Here is a 27,637-nt window from a genome sequence, read left to right as displayed (position 1 = left end):
GATAAAGCAAGGTTGACTAAAAGCATCTATCGCACAGAAATGTTGTGAGAATTTGAGAGGGAGTGACTCTAACTTGGTGCAGGGCTTGCAGCAGACACCTTGTTATGATTGATTTCCCCTTCAGTTGTCAAAAAAGCTTCATGTTATTTCTGAAAGAGCCAGTCACCTTTGTTCTAAAGACCAGTGGCTGCTGTGGGGAAAGCGGGTTTTCTAATTGCTCATTACCGAGTGCTGGTATCCGGTGACCACCCTCTTTAAAACTACAGGGCACATGAACTCAGACTGGGATGTAGAGACATTTTATATACTAATTCAACACTAGAAGAAAATATTTTACATAAGTTTTTGTGATTTTTTACAAACAATGAGGTAACAGTAACCAGGTAAAGGACCCTCATTTTTAAGAAGCTTAATTTTACTCTGCCTCTTATAGGCAAATGCCTTTGCCCTAACATAGCAAATCCTCTTCCCATTCCTGTCCAAATACCAAAGTATCCTAGAGTATCATTAAATAGCTCATTGGTTTATAAGAGAAAAGGGCGAGGGATTAAAAAATAAATTTAAGTGTATCTATGTTAAAGTAAAGGTAGTGAGTGCTAAATTGAAAATATCAATGTGATAGTTTAAAGATCACAACGTGAATGTGTAATCTTTGAAAAATTACATGTATGTGTATAGATAGCTTTCCTAGATCTTCTTACATATATTTCAGTAAAGTTTAATTTCCTTCATATAAATCTTTTACATCTTTTATTAGAGTTATTCCATGATTATTATATGATTATTATATTCGTTATCTGTTGCTATATATTTAAGCCAAAAGTTAGTGGCTTAACACAACAATCACCATTTATTATTTCATAGTTTCAGGAATTTAGGAAGATAATTCTGACTCAGGGACTTATGAGGTTGCATCTATTATGTCAGCCAGGGCGCAGACATCTGAAGGCTCTACTGGGGGTGGACGATCTGATTCCACAATGGCTCACTCATGTGACTGACAGGTCAGTGCTAGCTGTTGGCAGGAAGCCTCAGTTCTTCACAGCTCGGATCTCTCCAGAAGGCTATGAAGTGTCTATCATCTCAACTTGGTGTCTGGCTTCCCCCAGCACAAGTGATCCAAGAGAGCGAGGCAGGAGCCATAGCATCTTTTATGACGTAGCCTCAGAAGTCACACTGCATCTGCAGCTTCCTAATGGTTATGCACAAGGGGCATGAATTCCAGGAGACAAGAGTCTCCATCTTAGAGATTAGCTTCTACGTATGCTATTTTAAGTAATTTCTTTTTATTTCATTTTCTTGCCATTGCTGTTGCAACCAATTTTTTGTTGCTCTCTGTTGCAGTCAGTGTTTGTATCCAGCAACTTTGCTAATGCTTATTATTATACCGATTTATCTGGAAATTCTTTTGGAATTTTTAAAAAATAGATAATCTTTTACAAATAGTATTTCCTTTCCAATCCTCCATTCCTTCTGTTTCTTGGCTTACTAGAAATTGGCTAGAACTGGCACTATCACTGTCATGTGCAAATAATAGCTTTGGTTTTTGCTTTGGAACCCCTTTTCCTTTTATTTCTTGTCTTGCTGTCCAGAACCTCTGTATAACATTGGATAAAAGCAGTGATAATAAGTACCCTTGTCTTATTCCTGATTTTAAGGACATATATTTGCTGTAGGTTTTTATAGATACCATTTATGAATTTAAATACCTTTCTTTGTCCTGGTTTGTAAAAGGTTTTCAATTATTCAATGGATGTTGAATTCTAACAAATGCTATTTTACATATATTTTCCTCCTATTTATTATATTACTTAATACCTTTAATACTTTAATGAGGTGAGTTCCATTAGTTTTTTGGCTTTGGAGTTTTTTAATGTTAAAGCAGCTTTTAACATTATATTCCCGAGTGCCAGCAGCCACGTACTACAGTTAAGGCCCAGGGAGAACATCACACGAGGACTCAGGGTTCTGCTTTAAGCTGTGATTCCCTTTACTAGGCCAGGTCCCAGCCAGGTGAAGCAGCTTCTTGGCAGACTGCACGATCCCCTATTTTGTATGTTCCAGTATGGCCACCGTGTCTAAACTGATGGTACGATTTGTGGGGACAGTGAAAGGTAGGGTGTGTAATGATGAGCCTGCACGTTGTGGGCACACACAACAGTTCCTAACTTCTAGATTAGCTCATGAATTGTGTATGTGAGAGAAAGGAAGGAAGCATACACAATCCAGGCCACAGCCGACATGGATGTGCCACACCAAGAAGGCCCAAGTGGGCTGGTGAGGAGTCCACACTCGCTTCCTTCGCTGCTCCAGACTAAGACTTCCATGAAGCTGGGTGTTAGAAGCAAAGGACTGGCCTCCAAAGTCCTGTGGTACCCAGGCGAAGATGGGAGGTTCTGCCTCAAGTGGCTCATCCAAGTGGACTTCATAACCACAGTTTACATGGGAAGCAGCTCTCAAGTCTCTGAAACAAAGCTTTCAATTTCTTATACCCAAGGGGCCAGCTCCCTTGAAATGAGGTAGCCAACATGGCTGATAGGTGTCTTGGGGGGAATTTAGTAATTCCACCTCTGTCTTTATCCCGTTTGAACCTGTCACCTTGATGATTTCACTGCTGATGACATTTCTTAAGATAAGATTCATTTTTGTGCCTCAACCTAATAAGACATTCGGGTCTAGGTTTTCTCCTTGCCAAGCACAGGTGACAATGAGGGCTCTGTCACATTCAGAACTAAATACCATATGAAGCCTGGTGTCTTTGATAGGGATCTGGTGCATCACAGACACTTAATAAATCCTCTTTGTTTTTTTCCAAACAGATCTCGAATCAGCAAAGTGGAACTCTTTAGATCATTCCAGAAGCTGCTAAGCAGTATTTCAGAGGACAAGTGGCCCGACTCCCTCAGGTGACACTGTTGACCCATGTTATTTCATATTTAGCAAGACTTCCAGTGTAACTTTGGCTTATGAATGGCAGGAGTTCGGTGGGCCAGGAGGCACTTACTGCTGTTGACCTCATGCTCTTCCATCCCCACAGCCCTACCTGCAGGATACATGTATGATCTGTATCAAACATGTATGATACAGTTTGATGGCACAGAATCCCAAGAGACAAAGCGTAGAACCGGGTCTCGGCCCATTCCAGGCCCTCCTTTCAGTCCAGCCCAGACTGAGAGTGCCGTGGAGACGCGAGTGCTTGCAGAGCACTATGTTCTGTTAGGCTCTTCATTCCCTTCTCTTTCTTTTGTTCACATCAGTGGTTGTGAACTGCAGCTCCCTGACTTAAATCTCTCTCCAAACAAGACTGTAGAGAACTATAAAGCCACCTCTGGGGCAGGTGGGTGGGTTCAGTTGACACTAACTACCCAGAGTTAGGCCAGACTTCACAAAGTAAGGGCACAGTCCCCACAAACTGCCCTCACTTCAGATGCCAGCAACAAGCTTGGGGGCCCCCTAGCCACTCACATTTCTGATCAACTGACTATAAACTCGAGGGGTTCCCACTACCCCCTCACGTTTCATATTTCATTAGAACAACTCAGAATTTGGGAAAGCACTATAATTAAAATTATTCTTTACTGTAAAGGTACAAGTCAGGACCAGCTAAAGGAAGGGACACATGGGGTGAGGTCTGGGAAGGTCCCAAACACGGTGCCTTTGTGATCTCCGGATGCATCACCCTCTCAGCGTCACTGTGTATCAGCAACCAGGGAGCTGACCTGCACTTCAGGGTCCAGAGTTTTTATTGGGATTTTATTAATTAGCAGGACTGACTGAATCGCGGTTCACATGATGTAATTGAACTCAGTCTTCATCTCCTCCTCCACCCTAGCAGGTCAGACTGATACCAGGTGGCTCAGTGCTCCAGCTCTCTAACCTCATGGCTGATCTTTCTGGCGTGGCCAGCCCAGTTATTAAACTCTCCAGGGCCCACCATGAGTCACCTGGTTAAAGATAAACTCAGGTGTGATCTGAGGGGCCCGCCATGAAAACAAAGACATTCCTATCACTTGGGTAATTCTAAGGGTTTAGAGGTTCCTGGGTAAGAGCTGGCAACAAAGACCAGCCAATTCTTTACTCTACAGTGGGAACGCAAAGGGATAGCTAGAAACTTCTGTGAAGAGGCTAGCCACTGTTATCATTGCAATGCAGACTGCGGTCAGTCATCCATGGTCAGTCTGCAAGTTTCTTGTCTGGGAAAATGAATCAAACTGGAGCTGGATGGGTTTCCATACATTCTGAGTGTTAAAAACAAATCTAGACTTAGGTAAGGAGAGACTTTATTCAAAAGGATTATTGCGATAAAAGAAGTGGTCTGTTACACTGGGGGGAGGAGGATTAATGCAACAGCAAGGACATTCCAATCATAAGCTCTGTCAGCTTCTCGAAGGGCAGGTGGAAAGGAGTTTCTTTTGTATGGAGGGTAAAGAAGGCTTGACAGAATGGGGAGCGGGATGAGCAGGTGTTGTGATGGGACAGTTGAACAGGAAGTGTCTTTTCTTGCGGTCGTTTGATTCTCAGGAGGGGCTGTTAAGGGGTTGTTACACATTCTGATACTGACTCAGGCTAAGGGTGGGTCAAAGTTCAAGGGTCTGGGATAATGAGGGAAATATAACTAATATTTGGTTAAGTTAGCAGGTATTTTGTCGAGATCGGTCATTGGGTTTGGTTAATCATTATGAGACAAAGAATGGGAATTTGGAGCATCTATGTTTGGCCTTGTCATACGTAAACCAGGCCTGGGGTGACCGGGGGCGGGACGGGGGGGTCGCATCCATGAGTCAGCCATTTCCCAGAACACAGAAGGGTGGGAGGGAGATTTCTTAGCCATGGCTTTTTTTTAGGAACAGGACTCAGATAAAGTTTAACATGGTCATGTGTGTACATCCCACCCATTAACCATCAAAAAGCGGTAGGAAATTGATCAAACAACTGAAATCAGTTTTTACCACAACCAGCAACTTTGCTGTGCTGAAGCGAACTAAGAAACAACTCAGAAGCAGGATAAAATTGGATCAATAAGACACTCGTCTCAGATTCTTCAGCTATAAGATACAAGGACAAAGCTCAAGGTCCAAATCGAAAAGAGGGCTTGGAGGAGCCTGACTGAAGTTTGGTCAAAGGAGAGAGTCTTTGCCACAAGAAAAATCTTTTAACTGGGTATAAATATTACCAATATTACTCAACATGTCAGCCATTTTTTAGATGTCAGACAGGCTAAGGGATAGGGAAGGAGTGTTGCTGGAGACTATGGATAAAATGGAAAGTGCTTTGGTTTATTAGGGAAGGATGCAGACAAGTAGTTTCTAATGGCTGTATCCTCTGGCGGATATTATAGACGCTTAGAAAACTTGAAACCAAAAAGTAGATACAGTTACTCTTGTTTTATCTGATTTCATGAATCAGACAAAACTAGCATTCTGTTGATTTCTACCTGTTTTAATCCATGTTACTTTCTACTGAATTCCCTAAAAAGGAGACAGGCACTCTAGGAAAGCTTACCGAAATCCTCCTGTTCCTAAGTCTCTTGTAATCTGTCCAGTTGATTGCTCAGGCGCCTTGTCGGACCTGATGGTGTGCTGTTCAGTAAGAACCTGTGTACTTGGTGGTGTGTGTGCATTAGGGTGCGGAAGCTAGAGACGTACCAGGAGTTCAAAGAGGCCGCATCTGCTTACCAGGAAGCCTGGAACGCGCTCCAGAAGCAGGCATTTGCATCCTGGATCAGAAACCCCCCAGATTATCACCAGTTTAAATGAGAAGGGAAAGTTCGCAGAGAACTTACCGGTAACAAGGTGAGTTGCAGCCCTTCATGCTGGACTGACTTCTTCCTTTATGCTGAACTAGTCTTAGCTTTTCTTGTGACTGAGTCAGGACAAAAAGTCTGCCATCTACCAGAGCAACATATCTCTTTTGTGTAAGATGGATGGAATTCCAGAACATAGAACAATCTATACTTGATTGAAGTAGCTCTCTGCTGAAATGGCATCTCACTAATGACTTTGGTATCTGTCCTAACTTGTGTTTTATTGCTTCTCTAAAATACGGAATTAGAATCTGAAATGTGATGCTTTAAAAGTACTCTACAGTTGCTTTGTTTCATGTGTTCCTACATTGATTTGGTAAGTATTTATTGGGCTGGGATGATGTTTGAACCTGTGCAAGTCTAGAGCTTCTCCTGGCATAGTGGACATATATTTGTATACCCAGCCTTTCTTCCTTCAGAGAGCCACCCTTTCCTGCGCTATCTATAGAACTTAGTAGAAGCAAACTTTACTCCCTGGCTCCAGGAATGCAAGCCAGCCCTGGACAGTCGTAGACCTATTACCAGAGCGATCAGGAAAGATTCTCCTCTTGTATCATAAACCGCAAGGGCCACATAATCTTGGGACCTTGCCTACCACATGGATGCAGCTCGCTTGAAAATGAAGGCAACACGGAAAGGAACAGCCAAGAGAATCAGAGCTTCAGCCATCAACCTTGTTTGGATGTCTGAAGCTAGTACCCACCATGGACTTCAGTTACGTGAGATAAATTCCTGTTGTTATGAGAAGCCTGTTCGAGATAGTTTTCTGTGACTTTCAATGGAAGTTTAAAAGGCCACAAATCCCTATAGCAAATCAGCAACAGAGCTAGCAACCAATCCTGTTTTAACTAATGTCTAATATTTAACTCCACCTCTTCACACCTTAAATTGTTGACTAAAAATGGAAGCTCTCCATGTTGGGGTTACTCAGAGTCTTTAATTCTTCGGCATTTCTTCAGCACTTTAAATTGTTTTTAATAAGAGCTTTATTGAGCTATAATTCACACAGTAAAAAAAAAAAAAAAAGGTACATTCGGAAAGGTCCCCATCTCGTCCATCCTCGCCCCGTTCTCTCTTTTCTTCCTCCCCCAGCAGTAACCATTCCTGTTAGTTGTTGGTGGACATTTCATTCTTTCCTTTGGAAATGCTGTTAATAACCTACATAAAATATTTTGTATTTTTGCCAGCATATCTTTTGGATAGAATTAGAAGTGGGATTTGCTGAGTCAAAGGGTAAATGAACATATAATTTTGCTTTATTTAAATATATCTTCAAAATTCTGTGTCTAAATATTAGTACCACAAAAAGGCAAAATGCAGGACAGCATTTTAACATTTCATTTCTATAAAAGAACAATGAAAGGTATATATTTGTGTTTTGCTTGTATGTGCTAAACTATCTCTGAAGAGATAAACAGATACCAAGAAACCACTAATGCTGCCTATGAGGAGAGAAAGGGAATGGCTGGGGCCCAGGCGTGAGGGGCAGACTTTACGCTGACGACCCTCTCTATTCTGTTATTTTTAAAAATTTTGGAACCATGTTAATATAGTACCTATTTTGAAAACACGTTTTGGAAATGGAAAAAGTTTCTCTGTTTTAAACTGTAGAAACACCAGAAAATGCTCTGAAGTAACATCGTATAGGAAAGAGGGACTCACCACATGCTTGTGGCGGCTCTACTTACTATTCCACAGAACTCTCTCTTTACTAACAAAATGCCTTCTGGGATTTGGCTCTTTCGGGAGAGTTTACACTTTCAGCATCGCTGCTGCTTCTGTTCACAAGTGGGCTCTCATGTTATGACTGTGTGCATCATTTTTCTTCTTTTTGTTTAAAATTTTTAAAACTTGGCCCGATTTAAATAATTTTGTGTGTAGATATTCCACGTAGTCACTTCTGCCTCAAAGCATGGGGTTAAATGCTTTGTTTTATGGAGTTTACGAGTGCCAAGCATTAGCTCACTGTCTGGGGAGATGAATCTGCTATGGAGAAAATGACCCAGCCTGCCTGCAAGCAGCGCCCTGGCTGGAAGAGAAGCAGGCCCTGTCTGATGCGGTCGTGTGTGTGGCTGGTGGAAAGCCGCCTGCACCTGGACCTTGGCAACATTCTTTGGCTTTAAGACAATGTTCTGAACAAGCCTTAGCCAAAGTTTTCCAGTTTCTAAACCCAGTTTCCAGTTTTTAAGTTACATTTTCAGCTGCCACTATCCTCCTTTGATGTTGTCTGGGGAAGCCAGACGAGTAAAGAGAAGTCTAGTGCAGCAGGAAGGTTATTAAATAGGAAACAGCTTCCAAGTAGATAGAGCATATGTGCTCACCTTCAAGGGCTCAAGTGGTTCTTTCCATAGAAGTAAAGGCAGCTATCCCGAAGGAGTGGTTCGATGCAGAGAGGCAAGAAGGCAGATGCTTTGGAGATAGCAACTTTATTTTCCAGAGAGTTCTTTTTATACTGCATATTAAGGAATCATGTTGGCCTCCATAGCCTATAAATGTGAATTCCTTTAAACCTAAATGTGTCTTTCCTGGGGCCAAGACTGCCTTCCTGGAAGGCTGTCCAGATGGGTCTAAAATGAATCTTAAGTAGTACTTGTGGTCCAAAAGGGGGAGGAAAATTCTGCAAAGAGACACTTCAGGGCTGCAGGCAAAGTGGCATGAATTCAATTTTCATTTCTTAAAGCTGGGACCCCAAAACTAATCAAAGTGGATGAAACTCAGAGCAGTGGTTGTTGCCTGGTGGGGGAATACGGGTGAGGGAGGTTGTGTAGAAAATGGTCCTAGGGAACTTTATAGGATGGTGGAAACATTCTGTTTTGATTAGAGTTGATTATTACATGGGTATAAACATTTCGACATTTATTTAGCTCTGTGCATTTTACTGAACGTAATTATACCTCAATTTAAAAATGTGGGGAAAAACCTTACTCTTTAGGTCTGGATATTCAAGTAATTATGTTCTAATACCAGCTCTGCCAGTACTTATGTGGATGTGGGGAAAGTAATTTAATTTCTGACTTCTAACCTTTCACTTGTTCTACAAAGCGAGCTCCCAGCATAGGATGCTCAGTTTTTCAACTGCGAGGTAGGATTTCTCATAAAAATTCTTCATGGGGTAGACAATGCAAAGAGAATTTTTCTCCAGGAAACTGAGCCCATTGACACTTTGAGATGTATATGGCCTCAGTCATGTTGGTAACAAGGGAGGGATGGAAATAATTCTTGTCTTAGTCAAATAACTTGGGTTCTGTATTTAGGTATGGGGTTTTTTATCCCTCATCCCGATAAGCCAGCAGGGTTAGGAACTTTTAGAACTAAGCGTGTTCAGCCCTGCTTTTCAATCTCCAAATGCAGGAAAGTGTCTTGATTGAGAAAAGGCACCCGCAGAAAGTCACTCCAAGTGGGGAGCCAAGCTGCCAAATGTTAGTCTCAAGCACATGTTCCTTGAACTTGGGCATGGCGCCAGAGGGAGGAGAGCTCACAGTGGAAACAGTGATGGCTGTTTGCTCAGGCAGCCAAGAGAATGAAAAGCACATTGAAACCTGCAGTGTCTCCATGGGGAGAGGCACGGTGGGCCCCATGGTGGTGAAACCAGCCTGACAACAGCAGGATAACGGAGCCCATTTCCAGCATCTTTCTTCATCTCAACAACAAGACCTTTATGTGCAACCTCTCAGGAGATCTCTGAGAAATTGTACTGAGGGCAACCCAAGCTTTGCCCAAGAATAGACGTACACAGTCTAGTTCAGTCATTTTCGTTGAATTAGATTCTGATAATCGAGAAAAAGAAAGAGCTCTTCTCAATGTATATATTCCACTGCCCACCCAGGATTTCATCACTTTCTTTTTCTGTTGTTGGCACTTGTGAACTGCCCTGGCCTCCAGTGAGTGCCTTTTTCAGCGGGTATTTTCATGCTGTACTTTTTCCCCTCATTTATCCAGTGCCATCGTGAATTCTCTTCTATCCTAGCACAGCAGTACCTGCTGGGCTGAGAAAGAAGGCCTCGGGGGCAGCACAGTCCCCGCCAGCTCCGGACAAGTGTTCACTCACCTGTGCTGATGCAGGCGGACCGTGCAGCCCGGCTGTATACCTCTTTCGTGAAAGATGAGGGCTAATGTGGGTTAATATTTGCTTGCATATAATTTAAAGGAATTCTGCTCTAAAATAAAGGATGGCACATAAACTCTGTGGTGCAAAGGTTACAAACCCAAATATTTCCAGGAGGGAAACTTAAAAGAGATAGCGTGAACTGAGAAATGTATTCCTTATCCAGTGAAGAACATTATTTTGTTCCAGCTGACTGTTGTCAGAACTTCTGAATTTTTTCAGAAGCAAGAAAATTGGATCATTTTGTGTATGTCTAGGGGCCGAATAGACCTTCCTTTCGGAATCTCCGGTCTAGCAGGACAAGGATAGCTTTAGGCTGTAGATCTGAGTTTGAACTGTGGCTCCAGGATGTACTGGTTGTGTGATCTTAGGGAGATATTCTCAGAGTGTCAGTATCCTCACCTTTGAAATGAGGGCAACACCACCCCCTGGCAATGGTGTCGTGGGGATGAGATGAGATAATTACCACATAGGTAGGAGAAGGGCTGCCTACCACATGTACAGTGCCTGGCACATAGGAAACACCAGCCTCGGTCTGCCACTTCAGCTCATAAGTGACTCTTTACAATTTTGCTAGTCTCGATTTCCAGCGCTTTAGCTAGTAAACGTGACAGATTGTCCTTGGGAGAAGCCTATCGGGCAAATGTCTGCAGAGCCTCTTGCTGCGCACCAGGCATTTGTAGGTTCACTTGATGCACCTCTCCGCCCCATGTCTGGAAGCAGCAGCCTATCTTCAGAAGCTAAGGAGGCAGGGAAGCAAAGCTGTTGATCACAGAAGTATATATAGATCCTCCTACCTAACTCATGGCTTTGCCGCCCTAAAGTCAACCACCAGGATCTCTTTCTCCCTGAGAAAATAAAGATGAAAAGGGGAACCAATTGCGATTTTTAAAGTGTTCTACCATTCAGTCTAATATAAATTAAGTCTTTTGAGAATAAGAACATTTATATATCCTCAGACTGGTACCCTAGTGCACCTTCCACGTGCCTTCCATGTGGCCACGGTGTTTCAGCCACTGCTGCAGAACTGAGATGTGTTAGCACTCGTTAAGTAGGCTCTCAGCTCCAGGGGGACCCTCAGATATCCAGTCAGATACCCTCTAAACACCATCACTATGCCAGGTTTTGTGCTGTGCACCTGAGAAAGAGGATGACTGATGGGAAAGGTGGGCCACGGCCTTCACAGCGGACTGGCGCAGTGTGACAGAGGCTGAATACCCGACCTGGAGGAGGGCGGGGCACAGGAAGATTTCTTGGGCCCAGGTACACTTGAGCACAGAGGCAAAGGGGAAGGATTAGGGGTTAGCAAGCAAAGGGAAATGGGGGTGTATGTGGGGACTGTTTTGAGAGAAAGATATTGGAGGCAGAGAATCCCTCCCATATGCAAAGACCAGAAATGAAAGCATGCCATGCTTGGCTGGACTGGCAGGGCATGGGAGGGACATGCCCTGCAAAGGAGAATAGTCTTATCCTGATGACTGAGCACTTGAGGGATTTGGGGAAATGGGTATTGGGATGGAAGTTGCATTTTAGAAAGATCGCTCTCCTCTGTAGCAAGGGGGATGGATTGGCGGGGGCAGGGATGGTGGCAAGGAGACCACAGTGGGGGATTGCCGTAGTCATTAGAGAAACATGAGGCCCACCCAGACAGCAGCGGTTTTCGGAGACATAGGAAGGGGACTGACTTGAGAAATACACAGAGGCTGGTGAGGCTGGCTGATTGCAGGTAGGGGATGAGGGAGTATTGAGAGGGCTCCCAGATTACTGTGTAGGCGACAGGATGGAATGCAGAGCCAAGTATTAGGAAAGGGGGTCCAGGAAGAGGAGCCGGTCTGGCGGGGGCAGGGCAGGAGATGCAGGCAGGGGACATGAGCTGTTTCAGAGTTTGGGATTTCTTGGGATTTCTGTGATATCTTGGGATAAGGACCTAGAGTAGGCATTTGGAGGGACTGGTTTGGGGCTCAGGAGAGAAATGGGCTGGAGATAGAGATTTTAGAGTCATCTATTATAGGAGGTCTTTGAAGACGGGGGTTAGGATAAAGTCATCCAGAGAGAATGTGTTTAGAATGAGAAGAAAAGGGGACCCTGGACTGAATTCTGGGGAACACAGAGTTTGGGAGCAGGTAGAGAGGCACAGGAAGGAGTGTGACCAAGAGGCCAGAAGAAAATCGGGAGAAAACCAGTTTTAGGAGCTTTAAAGGAGAGAGTAATCTAAAGTGTAGACTATGCTAAAAGGATAAAATAAGTGTAGAGTATACTAAAAAGAAAGAGAAACAAGGAAAGTAAGAACTAAGAACCTTGTAACCACCACCCCTGCTCCCTTACAGGGGGACAAGGTTATTTTTGGTAACCTCAGCAAACAGCAGAGTCACAGAGTGGAAGCCAGGCTCTCCAGGGCTGAGGAGTGAAGGGAAGTGAGAGATGGGCCACATAATCTTGGGACCATTGTTCTCTTGGGTTGTTTGCCTTATTAATTGGAAGAATTCTTTATTCTGGATATTAACTTTTTTTATTTATATCTGTTACAAACATCTTCACCTATTCTCTGGCTTCTATTAATTTTGTTTACAGTACCTTTTTTTAAATAAAATCTTTATACTTTAAGATTTTTAATTTTAACGTATTTATATTTGTCAATCTTTTCCTTTATTGTTTGTATTTTTATGTCTTGTCTAAGAACTCCCTCTGTACTCCAAGGTCATAGGTGTTCTAATTTTTTCTAATTTTTTTTTAAGTTTTGCTTTTCCACATTTAGATCTTTTATTCACCTTGAATTTAATTTTAGGCAGGATGTAATATAGGAATCTTATTTTTTTCACACATATATATATAACCAATTACAGAATCATGGATTAACTAGTTCATCATTTCCCTTCGATTTTCATGCCATCACTGTTATATTTTAAACATGAGTCTGTTTCTGGATTTCTGTTGTGTTTCCTGGTTTATCTCTATGCCATATGGCACAGTCTTAATAACTGCTAAGATAAGTCTCCCCAGATTGTTTTTCTTTACACCTCTTGGTTATTCTTGGCCTTTTGCTCTTCTAGATGAATTTGAGCATCAATTGTCAGATTCCACAAAACAACAACAAAAAAACCCAATTGGGATTTTTATTGGAATTGCATTAAATTTATAGGTTAATCTGGGGACAATATGCATCTCTATGATATTGGGTGTTCTTATCCTTGAATATGGCATATTAGTATATCCTTTTATTTAGGTCTCTATGTTCTCCAATAAGGTTTTGTCATTTTCTCTATGAAGGTCTTGCATATCTTATATTTATTCCTATGTGCTTATTTTTTTTTCTCCTATTGAGAATGAGAACTTTTTTCCTATTACATTCTTCAGTTGGTTGTAATTGGTATGTAGAAGCGTCAATATTTGTAACCAATCTAGTCTCCAGCAACCATCTGAACTTTTAATTTTTATAGATATTTTTGGATTTTTCTATGTGGACTATCACTGTCTGCATATTAGTACAGTTTAGTCTAATTTTTATGCTTCTCATTTACTTTTTCTTATTGTATTGATTTTATGCCAGGAGAATGTTGAGTAAAAGCTGTGATAAACTTTTTTTTAAACAGCTTTATTGAGATAAAATTCACGTACCATAAAGTTCAGACTTCCTTCTTTAGTTCGTTTTTAATGGGAATGCCTCTAAAATTTTACCATATTAAGTAACCAGTTGTTACAGTAGCATTTATATCTATTGACTGGTTCATCATTTCCTTGATTTGTCATGCGACCTGTCAGATTTCACATACACATCTATTTCATGGATTTGTCTATCCCAATGTCAGTACCACACTGCCTTATTTATCATAGCTTTATGTGATAATATACACATTTGCTATAGATTTTTTATGAATTCCCTTTGTCAAGTTAAAGTTCCATTCTCTTAACTTGCTAAGAGGTTTTTTAAAATGAATGGGTTTTGAGTAGTTTCAGGTGCTTTTTCATCTATGAGGTGATAATATATTCTCTTTTGATAATTGTGTATATTTTATTAATAGACATTAATGATGAACTATATAATCCATTGTTGGGCTAAGTTCTGCTTGGTCATGATAGTTTAAGTATATGGCTGAATTTTATTTACTAATATAACTTTTAAAAACCTTCGCTCCGATGCTGTACTTTAAAGGCAAGACCGACAAATCCATTTTTATTAATTGATATTACAATTGGACTTTCTTCAGTTTTTATAGGTAATAATTACTCTCTGTTTTCCAATAATACTTTCTACTATAGCACTTAAAACATGGCTTTATAATTCTTTGTGTTGGTTTACTACCAGACCGTAAGCTCCTGCAGGATGGGGTAGCTTTATTCATATTTGTGCCTCAGCGTCCAACATAATATAAGGCACACTGTAAATAGAAAAATCAAACATCACAAAATTATTTGACACTGCCAACTATGTCTTTCCTTTTAAATCTCAAGGTTGGTGTCTCGGTTCTGCCACTTGGTAGCAGTGTGGCTGTGGGAATTACACCACCTATCTTATGAGGGGTTTTTGAAGATTGTGATAATGTATGTAAATCATGGTACCCAGTGCATGCTCAATAAATGCTAACTATAAATTACTTAAAAAAAGAAAAGAAAAACAGTTGGCTTCAGTGATACTTGCCTTTTGATTTTCGTCTTCCCTATTCTCAGTTGCATTTATGGGTTTGTGCTTGTGAAACAAAGCAAAACCCCTTTGGAAAGCTATCCCTCCTCCATGTCTGTATAACCGTCTTCCGTTCACATGGTTAAGGAGGGGTTCGCCAGTCCTTCCCACCAGCCTCTGCCCCATGCAGCGGGCTGTTAACTCAAGCAAAGCCAGATTCCTCCCAGGGACTTCTGATAGTGTTCTCAGAAGCAATGCTCTTCCTTCTGCTGGAGCTGCTAAGCTGGTATGGTCATCTTTGTTATCACATGCCTGAGAATGAAGTTAACACAGAGGGAAACAAAACAAAGAGATGGAAAGAGATTTGATGTTCTCAGCTGATCTCTGGTTTGAGCTCTACCTGAAGCCAGTGAACCATCTCTATTTGATAGTTGAAATAAGAAATTGCCTTTTTAGAGCTTGAGCCAGGTGGAGTTGGGTGTCTATCACTGCAAACAAGATTCCTTATAACACAGAACATGTTCCTTCTCATCACCTTGCTCACTCATAGGCCAGTTTATACCTGCTTCTCATTTGAAACTATCAGCAAAGAGGCCCACAGTTCTTATTGGGTCAAGTTTAGGAAAGATCGACAAGATGCTTATGACAAGAATGTTTCTTCTGGTCCCAATTGCGAATTTGACATCATTAAAGAGCTCTGACGAGTTGCTTATATAATTTGGTAAAGATGAAGCTGAAGATCTTTCTTCCCCAGTGATATTTTGACAGTCATTTTAACTACGTGTTCTTGGATCGTGGAGTGATACCTCATTTCTTTATTCTAATGATATATGTAGGGCTCTAGCCTCCAACATAATCCAGCTGAGGAAGATTTAGGAAAGTAAGCTTTTCCTCTCAGATGCATTTGTGTGCTGGCAAGCCTACGTATCTATACTAATTTATGAGAAATCATGAAACCAATGAGCCTGGAAAAATAAGTGACAATGATATATCCACACAGTGTAGTACTGTTTGCTGTAAAAATGAGTGAAAAGGCTATGGACTGATATGGAAAGCTCACCGGGATATACTGTTAAGTGAAAAAAGCAATATACATAAGTATATGTTTCGTGTAAGAAAAAGAAAATAAGGACATATATTCATATTGAATTGTACTTCCAAAAATAAAGGTTAAAAAGAAACAAGAAGCCAGTAAGAGCCGTTTCCCATAAGGCAGAGGGTCAGGGTAGTTAGAAGACGGTGGTGGGAGCTCTCAGTACCTTTTTGTAGAGGCTCAACGCCTGAACCAGGTGATCACACACAAACCCTCCTAACCCGGAAGACGTAGGAGCTACTTCTCTGACCCATCTAAAAGATGGTGAATAAAGGACATGGTCACATTGCAATGCCTTTGTAAGAGGAAGTTTTATTGTTAATTATTTACCTTAATAGTTTCAGAAAGAAGAACAGATTAGCTCAGTCCAACATGATTGGCAGTTGGCAAAATCTAGTGAAGCAAGTGTTCTGATTGCTAAGGATTTAATTTGGATGCTTTTAATACTTAGCCATCTAACACTTCAAACATAATCCAGAATAAATGCATCATCTCCCTCCCTTTCACTTTAATACCCCACCTACCTCACTTCAATAAGGAAATATCTTCATTAAATAGGATTCCCAGAGGAAAAGTTCTCTGGAGAGTATAGCCATGAGGACAGTGCACAAAAAGAAAAACTCAAAATAAAACTCTGTATGATAATTTACTAGTCTAAGGAAACAAAACCTTCCAATATATTAAGAAATCAATCCAGTTACAAATGCACTAATAGGTCTATGTGAAGAGGTGCTGGTATAGTAACTGAAAACAGCCGGCTATTTACAAGATACACAAGCAGGAACGGTGCAGCTAGCCCAGCGCTGGCCTTCAGAAGCCGAAGGTGTTCTCTCCACTGTAGGCCACATACAAGAATCCATCTTCATCTTTTTCTTTATCGTAAAGTTGTCCCATAGTTAGGCTTGAAAGAGGAAAAAACAAAACAAAACATTGAGAATTGGATTTAGTTAGAGTGTAGGTGCTGGGAGGAAGATGGCTTGAGGATAAGGAACTTGACTCCTTAAACTAGCTACTGTCTCCCACACTTTCGGTGGCAGGTGATGAAAAGAATTTCAGATCTCAGGAAATGCTACAATCCTGTTGTAAAGAAGATAAATGCAGCCACTGAAGACTAGAATCAAATCTCCATTCTTCTGCCCCAAGACAAGGCGGTCTGGGGCAGAAGAAACCCTTAAGAGGCCAGCACTATCTAGCTCCTTGAGTGGGCTTGGCTGGTTAGTAGGTTAGTCCATTCAGAATGCTTTCTGAATGAATGCCAAGGGCAAGGGGAAAAAAAAAACCTAAGCAAAATTAAATGCCCAACTGGCCCATCCCTGTGTGGATGGAGGACCAAGGTAAGGAAGAGTACATGGGGCTTTTTTTCCTCTGGTTGGTTTATTGAAGATTTATAATTTGTACCTAACTAACATGTTAGTACAAGTGGGTTCATTCTTGTGGAAGCTCCTCCAGCGAAAAGAGTTCTTTTCCTCACACTGGTGCAAACAGCTCTCAGATTGTATCTGAGATCCAAGGAGGCCCTGCAAACCTCCTAAGAACCCTTCAGAAATAGATACTACTCAAACCAAACGTGTGGGTGGGAGCGTAAAACAGATTGCAGTAGGAGACCTAATCTAGTTCTCTGCCACGAAACCGAGCTGGACTGGCTCCAGAGTAAGACTAGTAACACTTGGAACCCTGGGCGAGCTCTGGCCACGTGACTGTACTATTAGAGATGAGCAGGAAGCAAAGACATGTGCTAAACAGTGCGACCATGCACACCGTTAGGTCAACTGGAACCAGCAATAAGGCTGTGGTCTGAGGGCCAGTTCAAGACATTAGAGGTCACTAGCCTCAGGACAGGTCACAATATATGCCTACACACAGGAAGTGATAAAACAAGAGCCAATGGGGTAGATAAAGAGGGGTCCAGGACCTCAGGCTGGTGAAATAATGACTGCCCCACCGCTGCTGTGTCCTTGGTAGGCTATGTGAGACCTCCATGTAAACAGGGACACACGACATTTAGAAAGGGGAGATTTTTCCTTTCCTAGTCTTCCTGCCCATTTTCAAGCTCAGCCCATTTGGCTGTGTGGGTAGATGAGAATTATTAAGTAACAGTGTGGGGGTAGATGAGTATGAATACAAAATGGCCTGTCATCGGCATCTTGTACAATGAAACAATGTTCCCTGTGAGGCTCTCTTAACCTGGAATTTATAAAATAAGGACTCCCTGGAAGAGCACTGTCCACTAGAAAGTTCTGCTGTGATAGAAATGTCCTATACTTTTGCTGCCCAATACAGTAGCCACTAGCTATATTCAGCACTTGAAATGTGGCCCATCTGAACTGGATGTGCTATAAGTGTAAGACACAAGATTTGAAAGGCTTAGTATGAAAAAATATAAAATAACCTCTATTCTGATTACATGTTGAAATGATGACATTTTGGATATATAGGATAAATATATTATTAAAATTAATTTCGCCTGTTTCTTTTTCTTTCTTAATGTGTCTACTAGAAAATTTAAAATTACAAATGTGACTCGCATGCCATTTCTATTGACAGCACTGCCCTGGAACATGTGAGGACTTGGGGAGCAGTGGGTAGGAGGAGGAACCTCTGCTCATGAGCCCACCTGGAGTGGTGGGTCTGGCTCAACCTCGGCTGCACATTAGAAACAATGGGGAGCTTTAAAAACATGTCCATGCACAAGCTGCACCCCAGACCAATCAGTACATCGGTATGTTTTAAAATTCCAATGATGCTTCCATGTGCAGCCACGCTGAGAACCAGTCCCTCTGCCAGAGAAAGGTACTTTTTTTGTGAGATGCTTATCTTTAAGAGTCATGTGACTGATCAGGAAGCAGAGCTACACTCCAGAAGTGGAGTGAGGAACCAGCAACTAGCAAAGAGCTTAAACAAGTAGCTGAATCTCTAAAGACTTTTACCCTGGTGGTTCAGAATGCCTCTACGGATCCCTGCTTTTCTCTGAGAATCCTCAGAATGAGGCTGCGGGGAAACAGCTACAGCTACTGCCAAACTCCTTTTGCCCTACGTGGTCCAGTCCAAGTGTCCAGGGTGACCTTGATGAAACCTGTCTTATCATCTCCCCACTACCATTACCCAAGAAGTTTAGATGCAGAAGTGGCAGACACTGCGTACAATTCAAAGGCAGCCTCTCCTTGGTGCCTTTGTCACATTTGCTTCTATCTGACGAAGTTCTGCTCTTGCTCTTTTCCTAGCAAATTAAAAGCCCTAGTGCAATGACCCCAAGTCCCACTGAATTAGAAATACCTGAGGAACTTTATAAATACCAGCATCCCATCCCAGACTCTCTGAACAATGACCGCTGGAACCACTACCATCTAAGGCACATTTTTTTTTGGAGGGGGTGCTTAACCATGTGGGTTTCTATCTTTAGATTCCATTGTCTCTTAAGCAAAACTTGGGTTTATAAATTTGTTTAACCAGTGCCCTAGAGAGGCTGATCAGAAAAATCTCAATAGTAAACACTTATGCACCAAGAAATGTTCTAAGTGCGTTACATGTAACTAACTCTTTATCCTCACAACGATCTTATGAGGCAGGTACTATCATAATCCATAGTTAATAGATGAAAAAAAGTGAGGCAGAGAGGTTAAATAAGTCACCCCAGGTCATAAAGCCAGGAGACATTCTTACCACCAAGCGCTGTTGCCTCCAAGTGCACACACAGCTAGATCTGTTCTAATGACCTAACGTCAGCATCCCTGTACCATCTACAGAGACCTCCCTTAGCACAGAGCTGCTCACACATACAGACATGCATAGAAAATCACCAGGTCAGGTGAGGTCTGGGGCTCCACATCTCTAACATGTTCTGAGGTAGGCCACTGCTGCCAGCCTCTGCATCACACACTGAGCAGCCAGGTGTCAGCACTCTCTCCTTCAGACCCTGTCTGTAATTTGACGACGAGATGGCTGTGCCTAATGACTAACAAACGGTCTTCTCACTCTTCTCCTTTTCCCTGTCACACTGCCTTGTGTGGAAACTTTATTCAGCTGGCAGTAGCACTGTGTCCTTTATACTCAGGGTCCCCCCCTGGGCAGGAACATGAAAACTGACAATGCTCAACGCTAGGAACTAAATGCTTCATCCAGCAGCCCATAACTGAACGCCCGAGTCCGAGGCTTCCCTGGGTGTCATGAAAGCAGACTGACGCATCTGTATACAGCAGGATTTGATAATAGCACTCACACACGGAGTAACTTGGCCTGGTGCCAAAGGAGCTAGGCCACCAAAATAGTTTCTAAAATAATGTTTTTTTTAAGTCTTATTAAAAGAATAGTCAAGTTGGAGCACAGGAATGCAAAACATGACCCTAGTCAGCGGGCGGTCGATAGCAGAAAGCTGGTGTGTCAGTGTGAGACAAGTTCTACAAGCCCCTAAGAAGATGACCTTCCTTCTTGGATTCGCAGAAGGCTGAGCCACATCGCACTGGGCACTGCTGAAACGCCTGAGGATCCTAAGGCAGAGGCAGATCGGACATGTCTGTGGGGCTAAGCTGCACGGGTTTGCTGGATGGCCTGACAACTCGCAAGCAGCACTGAACGCCAAGCTTGCTGCCTGTTAGCAGAAAGACACCCAAACACTGGCTGCAAAAGACACGCAGAGATGGACTCCAGTCCTTAATACTAATGCACACCATGGTGGCATCAAGTATTACGTGCATTCATGTGAGGGTGCTGCTGAGGATGAGGGGTACGGCCACCTTCTAAGCCCTGAGTCTGACAAGGAAAGAAATGGGAAAAGCCAATGGCTGATTCAAGCAATGGAGTCAATCTAAGGTGTGGGAGGACCCTGAAATACAGTGGAATGAACCTAAATTGCCCGGCAAACCCTGGCTCCATCCCTCCAATCAGGGTCACGAATCAGAAAAGCTAACCAATAGCCTTTCAGAAGGATCCACATCCAGGACCGGCTATGCTGCTGAGGGAAAAATATCAGTTTTAAGCTACTCAACAGCCTACGAATCGCGGGAGGCTGACCTTGGCTGTGTGGATGCCCATTCCCTGCAGAACCTCCCCTTGTCCCCCAACCAAGGTCAGGTCATGGAGGCTGTGGGAGCCAGCCTGACTCATGAATTGCCTGGACTGATAAGCACACCTGGCCACCCATCCGCTTTGAAGCACATGTGCTTCCACTGGACCTGGATTTATCCTTTTCCAGCCGGGTAAGGATGGTGAGGTGAAGTAGGAGGACGATGGCCACTGCTGTGGACCTGGGAAGGCACTGACCTCAAAGTGAAAGTTAATATGACCCCGAAGGCTCCCTGAAATTCTAAAAAGTAAAAATTAACTACTGCCTCTTCCTTTTATCAGGTTTTTCTGATATAAATAAACCCTATTCAACTGCTGAAATACACCCTGTTCTAGAAGAGGTGTTCACCCAGAAATGATCAAAAGTGCTTGACTGAAGCACATTTTGAATGGACTATAAGACATCACAGCTTCCTTTTACTTAGTACCTCTTTAAAATCCAGAAGCAACTAAACACTATAATCTTAAAGAGCACAGGTTTTCTAATGTAACATTCCCAAATTATCGCACCTTAAGAGAGAATTAACATTATACTTCTATTTCTATTTTAATCAGAAGATTAACAAGACTCTTGTCTGTGTTCTAAACTAAAACCAAAAGGCGGGCGGGCACCACTGCCAGGTCTGGGTTCCCTTCCAATGCCAGGTCTGGGAAACTTGTACGCTGATGTGCTTTCTCAAGTCCTGCCTCCACCAACCCATAGTTCCCCTTTCGTTTTTGGCCTGATTCTGGATGCAGGCACCTAGGCAAAGAATTCAACTTTCCAGTGCTGAATACACAAGGACAGTGAAGAGCCCCCCTTTCTAAAAAACAGAAGTCAGAAAGAATTTAGGAAGTAAAACTTTTAGGGACTTGCCTCTGTCTCTATTTCTAGAATCAACATTTAATACTAACTACTCTAAACAATAATCCCAGCATTCTATAAGGTGATGATGGCCTGTGTTCCAGAACACTCTCTCAAAGTTCCTCTCCAAGGCAGGTATAACAGAAGTCACTTCCCCTCTGCCTCAGGCATAAAGACCCTGTGCAGGCCTGTCTGTTACAGGATGGGGGAGAGCTCCTGCAGGCTTTCTTTCTCAATCCCTTCCCCTCCACGGTGAAGGCTGCGAGAGCAGGCTAAAGGTTAAGGGTGGCCCCAGGCTTCCCTAAGGAGTCTGGAAAGAGCTGAGGAAAAAACTGCTCCACTGCCTTGGGAAGGAAATGGAGAAGCTGAGTCACACACTAGCTTTAGGAAGGAGACCCTGTGGAAATTTTGTTTGTGCTGCTATCAGGTGATTATCATTTGCATAAAGCTTCAATGATGTCACATGCCTCTTTTGTTTATAAACAAATTTGTTTTTAAGAATAAAACTCCCAAAGAACTGCTACTTTAATGACTGCAGGAAGTCATTACCTGGGGCCAAAGGCGCTGAGGGCCAGGGCAGAGGAGCCTAGTTAGTGACTCTAAAATCCTGACTTTGAATCATTAGTATAAATCTGCTTTAGGCAGATTCTTACCAGGTTGGAAAGGCAAATGAGACTGGAGAAAAAATGGCCCTGAAGCAGCCTCTGTGGCCCTGAGAATTTCATTTCTAATTCTATTTATATCTCAGGGATAATGGAGGAAGGGGGTAGTTGCTAAAATCTACAGCTATTTTAATTGCTAGATTAACAGGGAGCCATCAAAGTAATCTTAATGTCTCCAAAAGCTACTTCATTTTCCTTCAAGAAGTATCTGAGAATGAAAAGCAAAAGAAACTCAATGCCCTAGGTCCTAGTCACCTACTTCCTCCACCTAAGAAGCCACCTCCAGGAATGAGAAAACACCAGGACACCAAGGCTCTGCAGAAGTTAGGTGACATGAAGATTTACCTCCCCTACCACCTTAAGGGAAGGAAGCCCAGTGACTACTTGTGCAGGGCTTCCTCCCCTAGTGAACAGGGCACCCAGCACCACACTGCCCACAGGCCTGAGGAGGAAGGTTTGACTGGTTCACTTCTGACATGTCATGTCGAGATCATCCAGGCAACACTACAGCTTCCTCAGTAAGCTATAGCAAACCAATGGCACCCACCAGGCAAGGCCTGGCCCATGTCCTCAGGCAGGACATTGGCCTGTGGATGAAAAAGGGGTTCTATGGACAGTAACCTCACAGGGTGACCTGATTATAAATCCTTAACTAGGCAGGTCAAGGTGGGTAGTACTGCCCCAGGCATATAACTTTTCTAATAAAAGGTTTATTTTTACCTTAAGCAAGCCCTGTCCATTATTCTTGTGCATCCAGGTTAACACACCTTTGAGATAAGCGTAACCTCCCTCAAGAGAGCACATAATCTTGTTAGCTGTCCTGTAATCCAATCCCCACCTTGCTTTCTCCCACCTTCCTGTAATCTTCCTTATGTTCCTTCCTTTAATTTCAAATGCATAAAAGAAACTGCAAAACTGGTACTCTCCAGAGCACTTGAGATCTTACTTTCTAGCACTTGTGTCACCAGTTTTGGCTCAAAGAAACTTATATAAATTCTCTATGTGTTTGTACATTTCTAATGTCGACAGGCCTTAGAGAAGAACCTTCCATTTCTCCTATCTGGCTTCTCTGCCAAACACCAGGAATTGTTGGTGGCAGAGACTGGGAAAGAGTATATCCGACCAAAAAATTGCTTTTCTGCCTTTTGGTCTTTCAGACCAAAAAAGAGCTTTCTACCTTTTGTAAGGAAAGATACTAAAATTTGGCTTAGGCCACTACTGGAGCTTTCAAGGATTTTCAAAAGGAATATACTTTGGCCACATTGGGCTAGTTACCAGGGCTTCTGAAAGCCTTAGCTTTTAGATGTACTACTTTTGGGGGTAGCAGATGAAACTTAGTTTGGGTCCCAAAGATGAGATGCAGCCAGGAACTCACTCTGAGGGAAGAGGGTCCAGCATCTGGCTCAGGGCCTATAAGTATTCAATGAGGAACAGGAAAGGAATGACTAGGGATTTAGACTGAGCCAGTCCATTTTCCTCTTTCCACAAGGGACTAGAGCTGTGCTGTCAACCACACAGAAGAAGGGAATTATAATGCCCTGCCTAGAGTCAGGCCCCAAGTTATTGCAAAGATTGCTTCCAGGCAGCACAACAGCTAGAACAAGGGGGCAGAGGCTCCAACAGTCAGAACAGGTGGTACCAAGGGAGGCCTAAGTCTGTAGAGAGACCTCAGAGCCCTTTTCTAGACAGCAGCCATTTTAGCTTATTAAAGATCAGGCAGCTACAGACTCTTACAGTGGCACAGAGTTGAATGAGTTTGGAGAGCAAGCAAGCAAGGTGATTAACTGAAGCTGAGCCTCAGCAAGGCCCACAAGCTTCTGGTAGAGAATGACAGGACTTATTTCATGGATCATTTGGAGAAAACCATTTCAGGCTTCAGTTCTACTGATGGCTTATGCCTAAGTGAGCCCTCAACTCTTTTAAAGGATTCCTGGGGGTCTGAAGCTGGATTTCACCTTTTTTTTTTTTTTTTTTTTTTTAACGCTCCAGGCCTGATTCTATTTTCTTAACCTAAAGCACATTTCCGTGTACTGCAGCCCTTATTTCCCTTAAGCTTCTGATATCAGGAAACGAAAAAATCCAGATTTTCAGTTAGGACCTCCAAGAGTTTTTGGACTTCCAAAGTTTTCAGTTCTGTATGCAGCCAAGCAGATGGCCAATACCAGTAAACATCTCTCACCTGGACTGTGGGACTGTCTTATCCACGAACAGAAAGATTGCTTTTTCAGAAGGAAGCTGGATCCTTTTCCTGATGATCCACATGAACTGAGCCACAGTGATGTCAGATGGAACAAGATACTTCCGTTTGTCAATATCAACAATCTGAGAGCCTGAGACCTTTTCCACAATCACCTGGGAAAGCAAAGAGAGGTCAGGACTGGATTTCTAATGTGAGGCTCTGGCCCTGCATTGTCAGGGAGCTGATAAGCAGTGTGTGGGTAAGGAGGTGGGTGGAAAACTAAACAACATGAAAAAAAAAAATGTCCCTGACTTAATAAACCACACACTCTGGCGGTTAAGAACTGATATATAAATGTGTTACAGGGAAATGGTAAGTGCTTTTCTGTGGTCAATTATTGTATTTCTCATTCCCAATCTCAGCATGCATAAGAGAAACACAGCCCTTACTACAAAGATTTTCAATATTTTATCTGGGCAGACCTGAGAATATCTAGTGAGGGTTTCATCACCGCCTATTGTTCCAGGACCCCAGAATGGAACTACTCTCACACTACAAGGGAAATAAGATCCCAAAGAACACTGGAAACAAGAATGTATGGACTAAGGGGAATGATTTGGCAATCCCATCCAGCCAAGAACTAAGCTCTTCATTTGGTCTGTTGTTTCTCTCTGAACTAGGTTTTGAATTTGTCCCTCCTGTTCCCTCTTCAAAGAAACTATTCACAAGCAATAAGCTACAATAACAGGCCTAGATGCCCTTTAAAAATCAATAAAGATTACAGAAGCCATCTTCCCTACCATGGAAGAAATATAGGATTGTATTTATTATCGATTAAAGAGAAACCAACGGAGAAGGGGTTTTCAGCGGCTTCTCAGAGCTTTTTGGTCAGGAAAGAATAACAGGATGAGCGTGAGGAAAGGGTGCTAGAAGAAGTCAGGTAAAAGTGAAGGCTCAAAGTTAAACATGAGGCTGTCCTGACACTAAAAGTACCACTTCCAAGACCAAAGTGACAGTCTCCCTCTACCACCATTCCCCAAAGTGGCAGTGACCTGTTGCCCTGTCCTAGAACATCGTTCCTTACATAATTAGCGAGGGAGCCCAGAGGCTGCAGAAAGCTCGCTGGCCTAGATCGGGAGATTCAGCACTGAAACACCCTGAACAGCACCAGTTCGAGCCCCTCACTCCCCGGCCCCGGGAAGGCCCCTAGCCCAACCTGGCCCGTTTGCTACTATAGCCAGGGCTGGAATCTCAACCTGTCAACTGTTGAATGGCCTGGGGCCCTATCTCGGGTCCCAGACGACAGGGCTGTCAGTGAGATGAAGGGGCGGGGAACCCACTCACCGGAACCCGGTCGGGATATTTCGCTCGGATCTTCGCGGATTCCACGCATCTGTGTTCTGCGGGAGAAACACAGCGGGCTGAGGGTCACGCCTGCCCGCCGGCCGGCCGGTTCCCGGGCCCCCAACCCTCCTCCCCCCGCGATCTACGCACGCCCCGGACCCTCGTTCTGGCGTCCCAGCGGCCTCGGTCCTCGGTTCCCTGACTCCCCACAGGGCCTGCCGAAGGCGGCACGACGGTCCGTGGGCAGCAGCCCGGGAGACAAGAACCTCGGCGACCCGAGCCCAAAGCACGGCATCCGCCCCGCTCGGCCCAACCCAGGGCGGCCCTAGTGGGGGAGGGGCCCACCCGCCGCGCTGGCCCGTACGGCCCCGCCAGTGGCCGAGCGCTTACCCAGCGAGTGGTCCTCCTTAAACATCCACTTCATGGCGGCGGCAGGGAAAGGACGCAGCCGGCCCTCGGAGCCGCGGAACTCAGAGCACCAACCAAAACAACAACGACAGCGACGGCGGCGGCGGTGACTACACGACAGGCGGGACTTCCGGCTGCTGGAGCCTAGCAACCGGCCAGGGGCGTGGCTTCCGGCGCCGCTCGCCGGGACGCCGCGCCAAGGGGCGGGGCGCACGCAAAGGGGCGGGGCTGCAGAGGGTCCGCAAGTGACTACGGTGTGAGTTAATGACGTTGGCGATAGGGGTGTAAGTGAGGGATATTGGCGACTGGGGTGGGGATTTGGGGAACTGGTGACAGGAGTAGAGTCTCAGTGAACGTTGGTTACGGGAAGGGGACTTTCAGGGTCTGACTGATAGGATAGGGCTCTTACATAGGGCTGTTCATGAGGGAAATCTGACTGAGGCGTTGGTGACGAGATTTTGGAGATATGAATGACAGAAGGGTCCCGTGGTTAGTGATGGCGGGACGTTGACAGTTTGGAGAGTATAGTTTAGAGTGGTAACAGTTTGGGGGCTCTAAACAGGAAGTGTGACTAATTTCAAGGGACTGTGTGAGGAGGCGTACTGATGACTACCCGGGGGTTCAGTATTAAAGGCAGCCATAACAGTTGCTTTGGGCCTAGAAATTGAAACAAATCCAGTTTCCTTCTTTTATTGATGAATAAATATCAAGTAAACATTTAATGTTAAGAAAAGGTATCAGAGAGATGCATCTGAGGACTGAAACATCTCACTAAACACAGAGACCCCTTAACTTTAACTGGCAGGGGAGTTAGAGGTGACTGCCAGACTCGGAGAATTCCCTGATAGCTGGTCATGAGATGGGCTTCTTTGGCAGTTAGTGTGGGATTCAATAATCACAGCCTAGGCTCTGTGTATGTGTGTCTGTGTGTGTGTGTCACCTGCTTGGGCCTTCAGGTTCTTCAGTGATGTCATTCCTTTCTTCCTAGCAGAGTCATCAGGGCAGTTTGCTCTGGGTCATCATCTGTTTATGAGCTGGTGAATATGTAACAAGAGTATTCACTTAATTGGGCACATGATCCTTGCCCCGTGCCTGTGATTCTGATGCATCTGAACGGCTTGTATGTTTGAATATTGTCATTCATCATTTCCTAAAGTTGAAATTCCTGATGGATGCTGTGGAATCTAGTTTCATTCTAAAAGTATTTTTGTTATTTTAAGATTGTGTGTTTGAGCAACCCAAACAGTTTTTGTTTGCTTGCTTGTTTTTAATGAAGTGAAAAATCCTTTGAATTTCACACTTAGAAATTACTGTTGTTCTATGTAGGAACACTGTTCTCGGTGTTGGGAAAAAGAGTTGAACGGAACAGACAACACTTCTGCCCTCATGGAGTTTGCATTCTAGTGGAACAAGACAAAAAAAATATGTCAAGTAATGATAGGTCCTGTTTAGAAAAATAAAGCAGGATTGATGACTAGAGAGCGATGGTGGAATAAAACACTAATTAGAAAAAGTAGTTGGCA

At 43.4% G+C, this 27,637-nt stretch overlaps 2 protein-coding genes across 10 annotated transcripts in view; one reads left to right on the top strand and one right to left on the bottom strand.

Annotated features, from left to right (window-relative positions):
* The window catches only part of ADAT1 (adenosine deaminase, tRNA specific 1), a 31,324-nt gene extending 15,101 nt beyond the window's left edge, over positions 1–16,223 (top strand). For 3 of the 8 annotated variants that reach the window (XM_023523152.1, XM_023523150.1, XM_023523153.1), the window contains 2 exons: positions 2,820–2,906; positions 5,624–7,232. In XM_023523152.1, the coding sequence (XP_023378920.1) occupies positions 2,820–2,906; positions 5,624–5,756 (220 nt within the window). In that variant the 3' untranslated portion in view covers positions 5,757–7,232. Of the gene's footprint in view, positions 1–864; positions 1,005–2,819; positions 2,907–5,623; positions 7,233–9,154 lie in introns of those variants that run through there. The other 5 variants (XM_011379948.2, XM_011379946.2, XM_011379947.2 and 2 more) reach the window with 3 other exon arrangements.
* GABARAPL2 (GABA type A receptor associated protein like 2) lies at positions 15,912–26,263 on the bottom strand. 2 transcript variants are annotated; one of them, XM_011379945.2, is made up of 4 exons: positions 26,097–26,263; positions 25,707–25,762; positions 24,363–24,535; positions 15,912–16,520 (listed from the first exon to the last, which is right to left on the bottom strand). In XM_011379945.2, the coding sequence occupies exons 1-4, from the start codon at positions 26,128–26,130 to the stop codon at positions 16,430–16,432; spliced, it is 354 nt and encodes a 117-aa protein (XP_011378247.1). In that variant the 5' UTR covers positions 26,131–26,263; the 3' UTR covers positions 15,912–16,429. The 2 variants fall into 2 exon arrangements, with proteins under 2 accessions (XP_011378247.1, XP_023378928.1); XM_023523160.1 differs by lacking the exon at positions 26,097–26,263 and adding an exon at positions 25,866–26,016.
* Positions 26,264–27,637: the final 1,374 nt, after the last annotated feature.

This window comes from Pteropus vampyrus, unplaced genomic scaffold (assembly GCF_000151845.1).
Source record: "Pteropus vampyrus isolate Shadow unplaced genomic scaffold, Pvam_2.0 Scaffold379, whole genome shotgun sequence".
In the NCBI taxonomy this organism is placed as follows: domain Eukaryota; kingdom Metazoa; phylum Chordata; class Mammalia; order Chiroptera; family Pteropodidae; genus Pteropus; species Pteropus vampyrus.
This window is presented reverse-complemented; position numbering and strand designations above follow the sequence as displayed.